The 12,689-nt window shown below is 37.4% G+C and overlaps 5 protein-coding genes, 1 non-coding gene and 3 pseudogenes across 6 annotated transcripts in view; 2 read left to right on the top strand and 7 right to left on the bottom strand.

Moving 5' to 3' along the window:
* Positions 1 to 12,689, top strand: part of LOC125593081 (thioredoxin-like protein YLS8) — a 31,113-nt gene that overhangs the window by 1,457 nt on the left and 16,967 nt on the right. The window contains exon 2 of the mRNA XM_048769061.1: positions 7,197 to 7,200. The gene's annotated coding sequence lies outside the window, so the exon portion shown is untranslated. The remainder of the gene's footprint in view (positions 1 to 7,196; positions 7,201 to 12,689) is intronic.
* LOC106384983 (probable serine/threonine-protein kinase DDB_G0291350) lies at positions 609 to 2,799 on the bottom strand. The gene is made up of 6 exons (XM_013824912.3): positions 2,473 to 2,799; positions 1,933 to 2,075; positions 1,692 to 1,835; positions 1,323 to 1,508; positions 1,092 to 1,216; positions 609 to 1,018 (listed from the first exon to the last, which is right to left on the bottom strand). Exons 1-6 carry the CDS (start codon positions 2,681 to 2,683, stop codon positions 790 to 792), a joined length of 1,038 nt encoding a protein of 345 aa, XP_013680366.2. The 5' UTR covers positions 2,684 to 2,799; the 3' UTR covers positions 609 to 789.
* On the bottom strand, positions 2,989 to 5,391 carry LOC106384982 (agmatine deiminase-like). The gene is made up of 9 exons (XM_048769036.1): positions 5,142 to 5,391; positions 4,641 to 4,754; positions 4,475 to 4,564; positions 4,308 to 4,392; positions 4,182 to 4,237; positions 4,019 to 4,097; positions 3,813 to 3,947; positions 3,324 to 3,718; positions 2,989 to 3,252 (listed from the first exon to the last, which is right to left on the bottom strand). The coding sequence occupies exons 1-9, from the start codon at positions 5,232 to 5,234 to the stop codon at positions 3,142 to 3,144; spliced, it is 1,158 nt and encodes a 385-aa protein (XP_048624993.1). The 5' UTR covers positions 5,235 to 5,391; the 3' UTR covers positions 2,989 to 3,141.
* On the bottom strand, positions 5,672 to 7,452 carry LOC125593079 (H/ACA ribonucleoprotein complex subunit 2-like protein). The gene is made up of 4 exons (XM_048769057.1): positions 7,251 to 7,452; positions 7,111 to 7,180; positions 6,048 to 6,153; positions 5,672 to 5,951 (listed from the first exon to the last, which is right to left on the bottom strand). The coding sequence occupies exons 1-4, from the start codon at positions 7,378 to 7,380 to the stop codon at positions 5,790 to 5,792; spliced, it is 468 nt and encodes a 155-aa protein (XP_048625014.1). The 5' UTR covers positions 7,381 to 7,452; the 3' UTR covers positions 5,672 to 5,789.
* Positions 6,255 to 6,371, bottom strand: LOC125607837. Its single transcript, XR_007338894.1, has one exon. It is a non-coding gene; the product is annotated as a small nucleolar RNA snoR100 (small nucleolar RNA).
* Positions 6,454 to 6,564, bottom strand: LOC125607841 (annotated as a pseudogene).
* Positions 6,719 to 6,823, bottom strand: LOC125607840 (annotated as a pseudogene).
* Positions 6,924 to 7,029, bottom strand: LOC125607838 (annotated as a pseudogene).
* Positions 9,897 to 12,130, top strand: LOC111210446. The gene is made up of 3 exons (XM_022710841.2): positions 9,897 to 10,398; positions 10,577 to 10,707; positions 11,114 to 12,130. The coding sequence occupies exons 1-3, from the start codon at positions 10,117 to 10,119 to the stop codon at positions 11,907 to 11,909; spliced, it is 1,209 nt and encodes a 402-aa protein (XP_022566562.1). The 5' UTR covers positions 9,897 to 10,116; the 3' UTR covers positions 11,910 to 12,130.

Below are 12,689 nucleotides of genomic sequence, written 5' to 3' on the forward strand. Positions count from 1 at the left end.
ATATTTTGATTTTTAGAATAATGTTATATCCAAATGTCATTTTTTATTAGATAAATGTTGGGGTTATACTATTATTGGTTGATTGTTAGAAGTTTATGAAAAAGGAAATATAAAGGTATATCATATAAGGCATGATCATAATTTTGATAGGGAAGTGGAGAACAGTAGATCTATTCACTTTCGAGTTACAGAAGACAGAAGTTACGTTTCGATTTATGATTTTACTGAGTGAAATAAATAGTGATCAGAGACATTATCTTCCATGAAATTGACATACGTTATTTATTTCTTTTGTTTCTTCTGAAGTAACTCAACTCCGTAAAAGTAAAAGGTCGTACACAAATAATGTAAAATTTGTCTTTTAGTCCATTTATAATAAAAAAGAGTTTCATTTAAAATGAGGATAGAATAACTCCTTCAACATGTTATGAGTCTATGTATTTATGTTTACCACTGTGCCTAGTGAAAGTCCTTTAAAATGTACTAAAGCTGTAGTTGTTGACAACAAAATATCACATCTATTCTTTTTGCTGATTTGTGAAATTTATTGATGAGATGTTCTCAAGTAAATTTATTGATTCCCACCGGAAAAAAACAAGAAATAAAAAGAATCCCAATTGTTCAAAATATATTACCAAGAGAGCAAAACATAACCATGACTGTCAAAGTATGCATCTAATATAGGATTTTTCAAAATAGCTAACATATAAAAACACAAGACAAGGCAATGTATAGAAACTCTTTTCTGTTCTTTTCTTAAACCTCTTTAGAAACCACCAAAACTAGGAGTCATTTGGTGAATTTTGCGATCAGTTTGTCAACGTGGATGATGATAGCGTCAATGCTTGGTCGAACCGCAGGCTGCGGTTGGAGCATCCAAGTCACAAACTGGTGAAGAGCTTCAGGATAAGAAGCCTTTGGTCCTGCGTTTGGCCATTTTACCTGAGCGTTCACGATTGCAAGCTGAAGACTTCCGCCAGATTCTCCAAGCGCATATTCAAATGGAGACACACCATACCTGCCCACAAAAAAAACTCCCTTTAGAATTAACTAAGGACATGACTTGTTTAATCTTTATAAAAATGTATTACATTATTGCGTATAGTGTGCAGCCTAGGGACCAGATATCAGTTCTCTCATCGATATCTGCATGGCTTGGGCAATCCCAAAGCTCAGGAGCTCGAAAAGGTGCTGAACAATGTTCAGATGTCCATTCCTATAAAAGTCAAAGAACATAACAAGTTCAAGATCAATAAGAAATGGAATATATATATTAAAAACTAAGGAGTAGTAGTAGCAAGGGATGGATGGATATAGGAGACCTGTAACTGTAAGGCCTCTTGACGGGAGCGGATTTGCTTACGTGAAGGTCGAGCACTCCCAAAGTCCATCAAAATCGCAAGAGGAGGCTGTCCTTTTCTACGTGTCAAAAGCACGTTTCCAGGTTTGACATCATTGTGTGCATACGGTGGGTCCAGAGAGTGCATGTGTTTCAGTCCATCACAAAGCTGCATTGGAATAACTTTTCAGCAATCAAAACACTTGCAACTCAGGACTAATCATACAATAAATCACAAGGGTAAACTATTAATCACATAACTTTTAATAAGAAAAAAATTTGCATAAAACCAAAGTTTTTTCTCTGTCAAGGAGAAAACCAAAGATGGGATTTAAAAGAGAGTTTGATATACCTGACGAAATATATGCAAAACATCAGTTGTTGAGAATGTTTCCTTCTTAGCTTTCATGGAAGTGGAATTATCCAGCAAGGTCCCGTCGAGATGAACAGGAAACAGCAAGAAGGCCTCGTGTTTCCAACCTCCCTCTTGACCGTCCTAATCAGATCAAAAGCAACACACTTTCTAAACCAGACTCTACATTAGCAAACAAATTATTCAAAAAAAAAAAAAAATCAGCCAATGAAAGTTCTACCTTAACAGAAATAATGGCATGGTCAAGGAGAGGAAGCAAATTAGGATGGTTGAACAGTGACGAAACACGAATCTCCTCCCGCACCAGTTCCAGTTGCTCCTTGTTCTGAATCAGAATTTTCTTCATAGCATACGTTCCATCAGCTACAATAAATGAAGTTAACAGAACCAAGGCAAGCTCAATTAGTCAAGTTCTAGTACCCAATGTAACAATGAGAAACAGAGCTCAGATACATAGCTGATCATCAAACAGCTGTAAATTATCAAAACTGATTGACTCACAAAGTCAAACTATACTAAAATGGATTCACTGTAATCACGCTATGTCTTTGCCTAGCTCGATTAATTCGTTAGAAAGAATTTACAAAACAAGATCAAGAACACCAGAATTTCAGACATAAACTACACAAAGATCGAAACTGTCTTGTCTTAAAACGAACATACGGTTCCTACATTGATTTAGTTTGATTCCTAGATCAGATTCGATGGAGATAAACGCAGATCAAGGGGGCTAAGTAAATCAGCAATTATTAATTCTAACCGGAGAGATGAGCAGGATCCTTAACTTTCTTGGCCAGACCGCCACCGGAGGAAGCATCGGCGGCGACGATCTCCTTCACCAAATAGACGAACGCGAAGCCTCCTTCGCCGAGCTGCCTCACGATCCTGAACCGATTCTCGTTGATCCACACGTCGCCTCCTCCGTTCACGGCGTCGTAAAGCGAGTTCAATCCCGACAACGAACACCCCATTATACTCACGACCAATCAATCACACTAGCGTTGAAGCCTTTTCGATCTGAAGAAAAATACTTCAGATCTCGAGTTTTTGCCACGTGTCTCCTTTTCTTTATTCTCTGCGTGTTTAAATTATGTGGAAGTGAAAGAGATTGGAGTTGAAGCCTTCATGTCAGTTATACGAATAAGAGCCTGACACATCATTCCGTGTTTTTATTAATTCATTAATTATATATAATTAATTTGTAATTAGAATGACAATGTCTTAACTGTTTTGCTGTTATTAATGCAAGAATTATTAATGGTCTGACCGATCAGAATTTAGAACCAATAAACATTAATTTCATTACTCAACGAGCTACAAATGTAACGATCGTACGGTTTGAATCAAATCTTCTATAACAACAATAAACTAACGGCGAGGATTCATACAACCCTGGCACGACAGTATCAGCGGTGCGTGAAGAACACCATCAGTGGCCGTTGTCGGCGACGGAACTAGGCTCGGCCGGCTGCTGCTGCGTAATGCAATGTATGTTTCCTCCAGCTAGAACAATCTCTCTCGCGTTCTCGATCCCCACAACCTCAAAAAATCAAAACGATTAAAACTATTAACACTTTCATTATATGAATCAATGAGTTTGTTATAACTAACCGAATGATGAGGATACGTCTCCGAGAGGACGCGAATCGCGTCTTCATCGCGTTTTGCGTCACCGAACCGCGGCACGATTATGCCTCCGTTAGCGATGTAGAAGTTCACATAGGAAGCTGCGAGTCTCGTCCCTGCGATCCTCGGTTTAGCTTCACCACCTTCCTGAACGATCCCAAAAGCTTCTTCTTCGGTCATATAAAGCGGTCCAGGGACGTGGAGCTTAACGACTTGAATCTTCCTGCCGCGAGCATCAATTGAATTTGAGAAAACAGAAAGAGCTTCTACTGATCTTTCGTATTGAGGATCGGTTTCGTCGTCTGTCCAAGAGAGTAACACTACTCCCGGTTTAGCAAAGCAGCACATGTTATCAATGTGGCCGTTTGTATCATCATCACCTGCAAAAATCAAATTTGAATATAAGATGGCCTGCCGAGATTTTGGGGACGACGATTTAATAAAGATGGTTAGTAGAATGAAGTGCAGTTTTACCGTAAAGACCACGAGGAAGCCAGATGAATGTTTTCACACCGAGATATCTCTTGAGTTCTTCCTCTATCTGCTGTTTGCTCATATGAGGGTTGCGGTTTTTGTTCAAGAGACACTCTTCTGTGGCAAGACAGGTTCCTGAAAGAGCAGAACAAAGTGAAAAAAAAAACTAAGATGGTCCAAGGTTGCGGTATGAAATGTGGACAAACCTTCCCCGTCGACATGGATGCTGCCTCCTTCAAGAATCATTGAGTGTTGAAACCTGGGAATCCGCTCAACAGCGAGAATCTGATAGTTATGGGGGAAGAAAATAGCAATATAAATACTTGAAACATGCTACTAAGAGTAAGTATATAGCTAGCAGTTGTGAACCTTTTTGGAAACAAGAAGGTCATGAGTCCAATCATTGTAACATCCATCCTCAGCTCCTGCCATTGTCAAGCAGTTACTACAAATGAAAGCTAGAGAAGAGAGAAAAGGTTTCCACAAAAGCCTTACCTCCCCAGGCATTGAAGTTCCAGTCGATTCCAGCTATGTTTCGGTTAATAGCACTGAGTTTTAATGGTCTTTTCCGCACAACAAACTATACAAACAGAGAGAGAAGCAACTATAGTTCAGAACAGATGGTGGTAAGATGGATATTAGGGAGAAGATAAGGAACTAACAGTTGGTCCAGAGTCACGGAACCAAGAATCATTCATGCTCATCTCAACAACTCTGATATCCTCTGGAAGCTGTTTCCTTGCATTCTCCCACTAAAACATTCATGGAAGCAAAACTAATTCAGTACGATTTTTCATATAAACTCGAAGATGTAATTCTAAACAATACCTGAGAGGGGCTTGCACAGACTGTCACAGGTTCGAACTTTGAGATAGCCTTTGCTACATCCACAAACACTCGTTGTGCAGGTAGAGCATTGTGCCTCCAGTTATCTTGCCGTTCCTGCAGCCATTTTTATGATGTCCATCATAAAAACCATGTTTGAGGTTAGTATTAACACTGTTTGATTCATGTAACCAGAGATAACAGGAGCTTAACATAATCACATGGTAATATATTTTGTTTTTTGCAGAATTACATAGATATCTATGTCACAGATCTCATCAGATCATAATTTAGAAGCTAAGCCATCAGGGAAAAAAAATCAGTTCATCGGAAACTCCGAAAAAAAAAAGAAGAACAGAGAACTCATCAAACAAAAGAAGACAGCAAATCAAAACTACATAAATTACGAGCAAGATATACATGAAAAAGAAAAAAAAAATCACTAATTGAAAAACTAAGGTTGCGTGTGGAAAAGATAAGAGAGAGAGAGAGAGAGGGATTTACAGGCCAACCGATCCAAGTTTGAGCATGAGGCTCCCACTCCGCCGGCATGTAAAAGCCGTGTTCCGCCGGCGGCGATTCTCGTGACTCCTCCATTCCCCCCAGGTAATCTCTGTGTGGTGATGGAGAGAACGCGGAAAGTCAAATATTTTAACTGCTAGTACTTGTTTAGTTATATTCAAGGTTTTTATAACAAGACCAGACCCACGTAGTTATGTTTTTCTTACAATTGGACCCCATTACTTTACTGTACAACTCTTAACATTCCCAATACCTGACCCCACCTCTAGTGTTGTGAAAGAATCAGAATCTAGAACTTTACTTGGTGGTGGGCCTGGTGGTAGCTACTAACCAGAAACAGAATCTCGACCCAAGTTTCGAATCACGACAAAAGTTGTTGGGATGTTTTTATTTTCCTTGTCTTAACATTTTAAGCTGTTCTGTAATTACCGTATTTATCATGTCTTAAAATTATTAATTGTAATTTATGTTCTGAATTGCAGTCGACACAAATTCGAAACAACAGAATTGAATAAATGTGAAAAGCATATTTTTCAAGTCCTTCAAATCTAATCATATTCATTAACCAACAAAACCACTAAGATACGACACAAACACATGTTAAGTGTGCTCTTTGATTCTAGTTTCTAATCAGATTACATCAGAGGCAAGCTCTTTAACATCGTCAGCGACTTGTTCGTAGTCTGTCTTTAGCTTTTCAAGATCTTCTGCGCTTAGATCCCCTTTAGCCGGTTTGAGCATGACCAAGACGCAACACGTTGGTCGTTTTGTAGAACCAGCTTGCGCAAGATCCTGAGTTACACAAAACAAACATTTGACTGTCTTAGACCCAAGAACAATCTCCATAGGACAAGAGACAAGAAATTAAAAGGAAGACCATTGGCTTACCTCTTTGGAAGGAACGTAGAGGTAAGGAACACCAGCTTCTTCACACAAGACTGGAAGATGGGTAATCACATCAATCGGAGATATGTTTCCAGCAATAACACATATTCTACATAACAAAGAACACTCAATTAGAACACAAGGCAGAAGATTAAAGAGTGGCATTAAAGGAAACAAGTAATCAATTTTAATGCAAAATTTAGACAAAGAGAATGTGGGTTTAAACCAGGCCCGCAAATCAAAGAACCAGTTAGGTTCTCAAAGAGGGCACAGACATTTCAAACCCATGATTCAGTTTCCGTGGACAGTACCATGCTACATTCATTATATTTAATCCAGAGCATCGGCTTAATTGTACACGGATCACAGATATACATAAAAAACAAACCAAAACACAAGCAAAAACATAGGATGTGGATCTCAATCAGGCCCTCTAATCAAAGAAAAACTCATAGAGGGCAGACATATCAATCCGCAAGCAAGCTCAGTTTACGTGCACAGTACCATGCTACCTTCATCTAGTTCATCCAGAGCATCGGCTTAATTGTACACGAATTTAAATTAGAAAAAAAAAACTAAAATGTGAAACTTAACTCTACGCAAACAAACAATTATATTAATGAACTCAACCACTCATGTTCAACTAATGATCTCAAGTACTAAACAAAAGACAAGAATGTGGATCTAAACCAGGCCGTCTCATCACAACATGAATCAGAGATGGCAGACATGTCGATCCGATTTTAGTTTACGTGCACAGTACCATGCTACCTTCATTCTATTAAATATCCAGAGCATCGGCTTAATTGTACACGTATAGGTGCAATTACAAATGTATTATACAGACATATGCATACTAGAGATGGTCACAAAGATATTAAATGTGGATCTAAACCAGGCCGTCTAATCATATATTAAATCAGAGATGGCAGACATGTCGATCCATAATTCAATTTTCGTGTACAGTACCATGCTACATTCATTTTATTTAATCCAGAGCATCGGCTTATTTGTACACGTATCATTCAAGACACACAAAACATTGCATAAAATGTAACACACTAACCCTTTTTGGCCACGTTTTATGCTCTTAACCACTTCCTTCACGCCTCTCTTCAAACATTTCTTTCCAGCAGCTGTGACAAATCAAAGAGAGGTATTAAAACACACAGTTGGATAGTGATAATAAACATACATGATTGGTACCTTTTTGAATGAGTTTGAATGTTCTCTTCTGGAGCTTTTTGCCGGCGAGAGGTTTAGCGATCGGAGCAAGAGAGATGACCTTTTTCTTCTCCTTTTGGATCGACTTCTCTGCTTCTGTATCGCTTCCCATATTTTAAGTAGCGGCAGAGTGAAAAAGATGGTGGAAGCAAGTAGGGTTTACGACTAAGCTCAAAAGTTTTTTTTTTTATATAGAAGTGAAGAAACAAAATATAGGAAGCCCTAAGTTCATATGGGCTTATAGAGTAGGTGCGGCGATTAGATTATATGGGCCACGATATATAAGGCTTATAGAGTAGGTCCGGCTGACTTATATATAGAGTGGTTTTCTAACCCAAGTTTTGTTTAGTTTCAAAACTGATCAGTTTATCTTTCTTGATATGATATTTGACGGATGTGTAGTTTAAGCTGCGTTTACGGGTGGTAGCGGGAAAACCAGTCGTTCCCTGAATCATATAAATTTCTCTTTAATCAAACGCAAACCAACGGTATATATCTCCTCTCTACCAAGAACATGCATAAACCTCTTCCAAGCTTTAGTTAAATGAGATAATGCAAGCAAAAATGCACATACATGTCTTCCTTTGTGGAAAGCTGTCCTCCTAAAGCTTATACCATCATGCACATAGCTCACACAATGAGACGCAATACAAGATAAAAACAGACAACTTTGAAAAAGTTTTGACTCAATCTAATCAATAGAATTTCGATCTTATATGGCTTTTCCTTTGCTCCTTCTCTGTAGGCAATTCATAATGACAAACATGACAAATAATATACAGAGTATATATGTACAAGTACAAAAAAACTACTCAACAAATATGAAGATCAATAGACATGAGTCCAAACAAAAGCTTCTGCAATAAAATAACAAAATTCAACGTCAATCAACCATTCAAAGTGTCGACATCACTCATAAGATGACAAAAATATCAATGTAAATATCAGTACCATTCAAAAGAAAACATATATCAAGATACTAAGCAAGCATCTTTTGTTATAAAATACTCCTACTATTACTATAAGTGAAAAGCGACGCAAACAATTTTTATCTTATGATATTTTTTTTTTTAATTCTCCAATCTTTCAAATTTTAAAATTTTGAATTTCTTTTTAAAAATATCTACTTTTGTAATCTTATATCAAACCTTGTATTTTAATCCAAAATCAATAAAATAAGTTTTAATCATATATTGTTTACAATCTCGTTTTGAACTTTATAATATAACAAAATTACAAACCTTTAAATTACCAATATATTAATACAAACATGGCATGTGTTCCTCGTTCTGAACAACAGAACAATCCCTTCCCTATGATTACAAGACAACCGAACGCTTTGCTTCCCATATCCATCACATCTTTGCAAACCAACCTTCATTGTTGAACATCAAACTGAACAACTGCGAGATCCTTGAAGAAAGATTTGTAAGTTGGTGGAGGTAAATACAGCTCCAGCAAAACGTTGTCATGATCACCGACAATAAACAGCTCTCTCTCTATTCCACATCAAATTTCAAACATCTTCTCAAACCAAGCAGTTAAAGCCAGCTGAGGAGATGGACCACTCACTATCTAGGGAGGTGTTTAATTAAAACCATACCTCTCTAATATAGGTTGTTGTATTTACTTAGTTCAGTAATTAATAGGGGTGGGCAAAAAACCCAAACCGAACCGAACCGAACCAACCAAACCGAAGTTAAACCGAACCAAACCAAACCGTGCTCTTTATGTAACCCAATTGGTTCATGTTTTACTCAGCCCGAACGGTTTGGTTTGGTTTGGGTTTAAACCGAACCAAACCGAACCAAACCGATAATCCAATATATATATATATATATATAGTAAAAATATATATGATATATATGTGTATTAACATATTGCAAATTTTAGTTAAAGTTTTGTTTTTCATTTTTTCATAACTTTCATATCTTTAAAAAAAATTAGAAATACGATTCAAATAATACTATTATATATAAAATCATGTAGCATAAGTTTTTATATTCTCACTCTATCGTTTATGAGTTGATTATATTTTAATAAAAATATAAAACTGATGCCTTCATATTTTATAACCAACCCGAACTACACCGAACAAAACTAGACCATAATAATATAAACCGAACTAAATCTAAACCGAACCGAACTGAACCGAACCAAATTAAACCCAAACCGAACCCAAACCAAAGCTACTTTGGTTTTAATTGGTTTGAGTTTTATAAAACCCAAATTACCTAAACCAAACCGAATCCAAACCGAACCCGAAACTAAACCGAAATGCCCACCCCTAGTAATTAAGTTTAGGCAAAGAAGATAGATTCCTTTAAATTAACTCTCTCCCCCCCTTGGCCGACATTATACGGAACCTTTTTTTGTCAAATTCACAGACTTGGCTTCTGACTTTAAAACCTGTTATTTCATCCCTGTAGAGAAGCAAGGGATTTATTATCCATAACCAGATAACTTTTAAAGTATTCGAACATTTCTTATAATTATCCTTTTAAAAAAAAATTTGTTTACTTGACTCTTTAAGAGTATAAATGAAACTAAGAATCATCTTGTTAAAGCAAATGTTATAATGCAATAATTTTTTTAAGTGTTTTATTTTTGAAAGCATACTCTTAAAATTCTTAAAAAATGCAATTAATTTGGATCGGATTGAGTTAATTCGTCTATTATTAAAAGATCATTAAACACAATTTGGTAAAACTCCACACGCCCCGACGAGAGATCTCTCCTTAACCGCTCGTCGCCTCTTCATCGATCATCATCTCCTCTGTATCCTTCTCCCATCCTCACCGTTCATTCGATGTTGAATTCTGATCATCAGATCTAAGATTGATTGAGGATGTTTATGGATCGAGAGAGAAGGCTCTCTGCTCGCAATGGGATGAGGACTCCTCCTGATTACACCAACGGCAAATTCCGCGACGATAATAACGGCTTTTACGGCGGAGGATTCTTAGATCGATCGGAGAAGAGTCCTTCTAGATCCAACATCCTCCGGATCCCGTCGCCGACCTCCTCTCCTCCTCCGCCTTCCGGTTCCTCCCCGGAGCGTGGCTATATCGAGCACCGCGTGTCGAAGTTCGATACTCTCGCCGGCATTGCCATCAAGTACGGCGTCGAGGTAACAGTTCTAACGATCGTTGCTTTACTCAAATGTATTTTAATTAGAGATAAGGTAGAATTTGAGTTAATGACTAGTGGTAAAAAGTTTTTAATTTTATTTGCTTTTGAATCGAGGAATGAGGAAAAGGTGTATACTTTTGATTTGATGTTCTGATTTTTTTTTAATTCTGCATCAGGTTGCAGATGTGAAGAAGATGAATGGGCTTGTTACTGATCTTCAGATGTTTGCTCTCAAGTCTCTTCAGATTCCGTTACCTGGAAGACATCCTCCTTCTCCTTGTTTGTCTAATGGCTCCTTAAACCATGGGTAACTATTTTATTCTTGTTAAACGTTTAATTCATTTCTATGCCTTTCTTTTTATGACCTTTGCAAGTTAAAGCTTTGATATGTGAGCTAGCTTTAAGCTGCAGTCTTGGATTCTTATTTCAGAGCAGTTTACACTTTTTAAGCTCTGTTTCTTGTCTCTCATATTGGTTCCTAGCTAGCTTTTAGTTCCAGTCATGGATTCTTATTGCAGAGCAGTTTATACTGCCTAAGCTCTGCTTCTTCTCTCACATTGGTTGCTAGCTAGCTTAAGTTCCAGTCATGGATAGAGCAGTTTACATTACCTAAGCTTTGCTTCTTGTCTCCTAAAGTTAAGCAATTGTTGTTATTCATTATCAAGTGATCCAATTTTCATTGCTCTATAATACACATGGGATCTTATTTTCAGAGAGGGATGTTCATGCCACGAACTGGAACCACCAAACCATAGCAACGGCGATGTCTTTGACTCATTCCAATCTCTGAGATTGAAATCTTCTGAAAAGAAAGTTTCTCCAGCCATGAACTCACTCCAAGGTTACTACGGGCTGAAACCAGCAAACAGAACTGTCTCTGTAGGAGGAAGCTTGGAGATGGGAAATTACAAGTCAGAAAACAACGGTGATAGTCAATACCTCAGACCTTTCCCATCCACTAACACTCCTTTAAATCACCACCGGAAATCGAGAAGCTTAGTCAATGCACTTCTCGAAGAGATCAACCAGTCACCTGATAACACTACCCATCAAGATTCAAGTTCTGATAAGCTTATAAGAGGACGTCGAAAATCTGTAGCCGACTTTTCATCCCGGACTCCAGAGCTTCTGTTGAAAGAAGAGAACAGCAGCAGCAACGGAGGGTTTTTATCAATAGCCGGAAAAGGCCTAGCCTTGAGATCAAAAGCCTCAAGCAGAACTAATCTATCAGCAGCAGAATCTGAGACTACTAGTAATTTCAATCCTGTACCAATCAACTTGATGGATGCTTCAGTCTCAGACAGCTTCAGCAGTGTAAGAAAATCGTCGAGTGCTTCCAGTCTACAAGATCCAGACGGTAGTAACGGTTCATCATCACTATCTCTATGGCCGACTTCTAAATGGAGCTTGAAGCCTGATTTGCTCACACCTGCGGCTATTACAAGCTCAATCTTTGATGGATTACCAAAGCCTTTAACAGGGAGGAGAAACAAGGCTGCTATGGACTGAGAAAAACAAGAGGTCAGTTTCTCTGTTATTTAACTGTCCCATTCATTTTTTTGGAAACTATACAAATCAAAAGCAGAAAGAAGCTGTTTTAGGCTTAATGCGAGTAAATAGAAGTAAAGAGATTAGAGAAAATCTGAAAGAAGGGAGAAAGCTTGTGGTAGTGAAATGTAATGATGGTTCTTTTTGTAAGTTATACAAATATTTTGTACCATTGGGTTTCATCTTAGCGTAGTCATTTTTTTTTATTTTTCTAAAGATGATAAACGTTGCCCACACAATACTGAATTGTATTTTCATGCATCTATTCATACAGTATTTGTTAAAATAAGAAAAAAAGGCTCTTTGGTATGTTTGATGTTGTATCCTTTTCATTCAACCGCAGAACTTGAACCACATTGAAATTGTTCGTTTATACAGAAATCACCATCTAAATGCTCTATATAGATTTTAAATATGGGAGAAGGAAAATGGGTTTAGAAATATGATCAAGTTTGAGATTTGAGGCAAAAACAAAAAAAAACAAAAAGACAGCAAAGATTAGCTGATATCTGAAACTTGGGTTGGGTCCCATGATGTATTACAGTGTTATACAATTGGTGCGATGTCATTGTCACGAGGTTCACATCTAGTGATCAACGAAGAACGGAAAAACGTGGGCAGCAAATAACATATATAAAACCATACAAACGTTATTTGCGCACTAGATGATTCTTGTAATTTAATCAGTGCGATCATCATTGTTTCTGTGTATATATATATATATATATATATAATTTGGAG

The sequence above is a fragment of the Brassica napus genome, chromosome A3 (genome assembly GCF_020379485.1).
Source record: "Brassica napus cultivar Da-Ae chromosome A3, Da-Ae, whole genome shotgun sequence".
NCBI lineage: Eukaryota > Viridiplantae > Streptophyta > Magnoliopsida > Brassicales > Brassicaceae > Brassica > Brassica napus.

Coding starts and splice junctions, on each gene's coding strand:
- LOC106384983 (XM_013824912.3), bottom strand. CDS start 2,683: ATGGGGTGTTCGTTGTCGGGATTGAACTCGCTTTACGACGCCGTGAAC. Junction 1,509..1,691: donor TTTTGCATATATTTCGTCAG/GTATATCAAACT, acceptor ATTCCAATGCAG/CTTTGTGATGGACTGAAACA. Junction 1,217..1,322: donor AAGAGGCCTTACAGTTACAG/GTCTCCTATATC, acceptor TGACTTTTATAG/GAATGGACATCTGAACATTG.
- LOC106384982 (XM_048769036.1), bottom strand. CDS start 5,234: ATGGAGGAGTCACGAGAATCGCCGCCGGCGGAACACGGCTTTTACATG. Junction 4,238..4,307: donor GAACTTCAATGCCTGGGGAG/GTAAGGCTTTTG, acceptor TGACAATGGCAG/GAGCTGAGGATGGATGTTAC. Junction 3,948..4,018: donor CATCCATGTCGACGGGGAAG/GTTTGTCCACAT, acceptor CTGCTCTTTCAG/GAACCTGTCTTGCCACAGAA.
- LOC125593079 (XM_048769057.1), bottom strand. CDS start 7,380: ATGGGAAGCGATACAGAAGCAGAGAAGTCGATCCAAAAGGAGAAGAAA. Junction 7,181..7,250: donor ATTCAAACTCATTCAAAAAG/GTACCAATCATG, acceptor GATTTGTCACAG/CTGCTGGAAAGAAATGTTTG. Junction 6,154..7,110: donor ATAAAACGTGGCCAAAAAGG/GTTAGTGTGTTA, acceptor TTTGTTATGTAG/AATATGTGTTATTGCTGGAA.
- LOC111210446 (XM_022710841.2), top strand. CDS start 10,117: ATGTTTATGGATCGAGAGAGAAGGCTCTCTGCTCGCAATGGGATGAGG. Junction 10,399..10,576: donor CCATCAAGTACGGCGTCGAG/GTAACAGTTCTA, acceptor ATTCTGCATCAG/GTTGCAGATGTGAAGAAGAT. Junction 10,708..11,113: donor AATGGCTCCTTAAACCATGG/GTAACTATTTTA, acceptor TCTTATTTTCAG/AGAGGGATGTTCATGCCACG.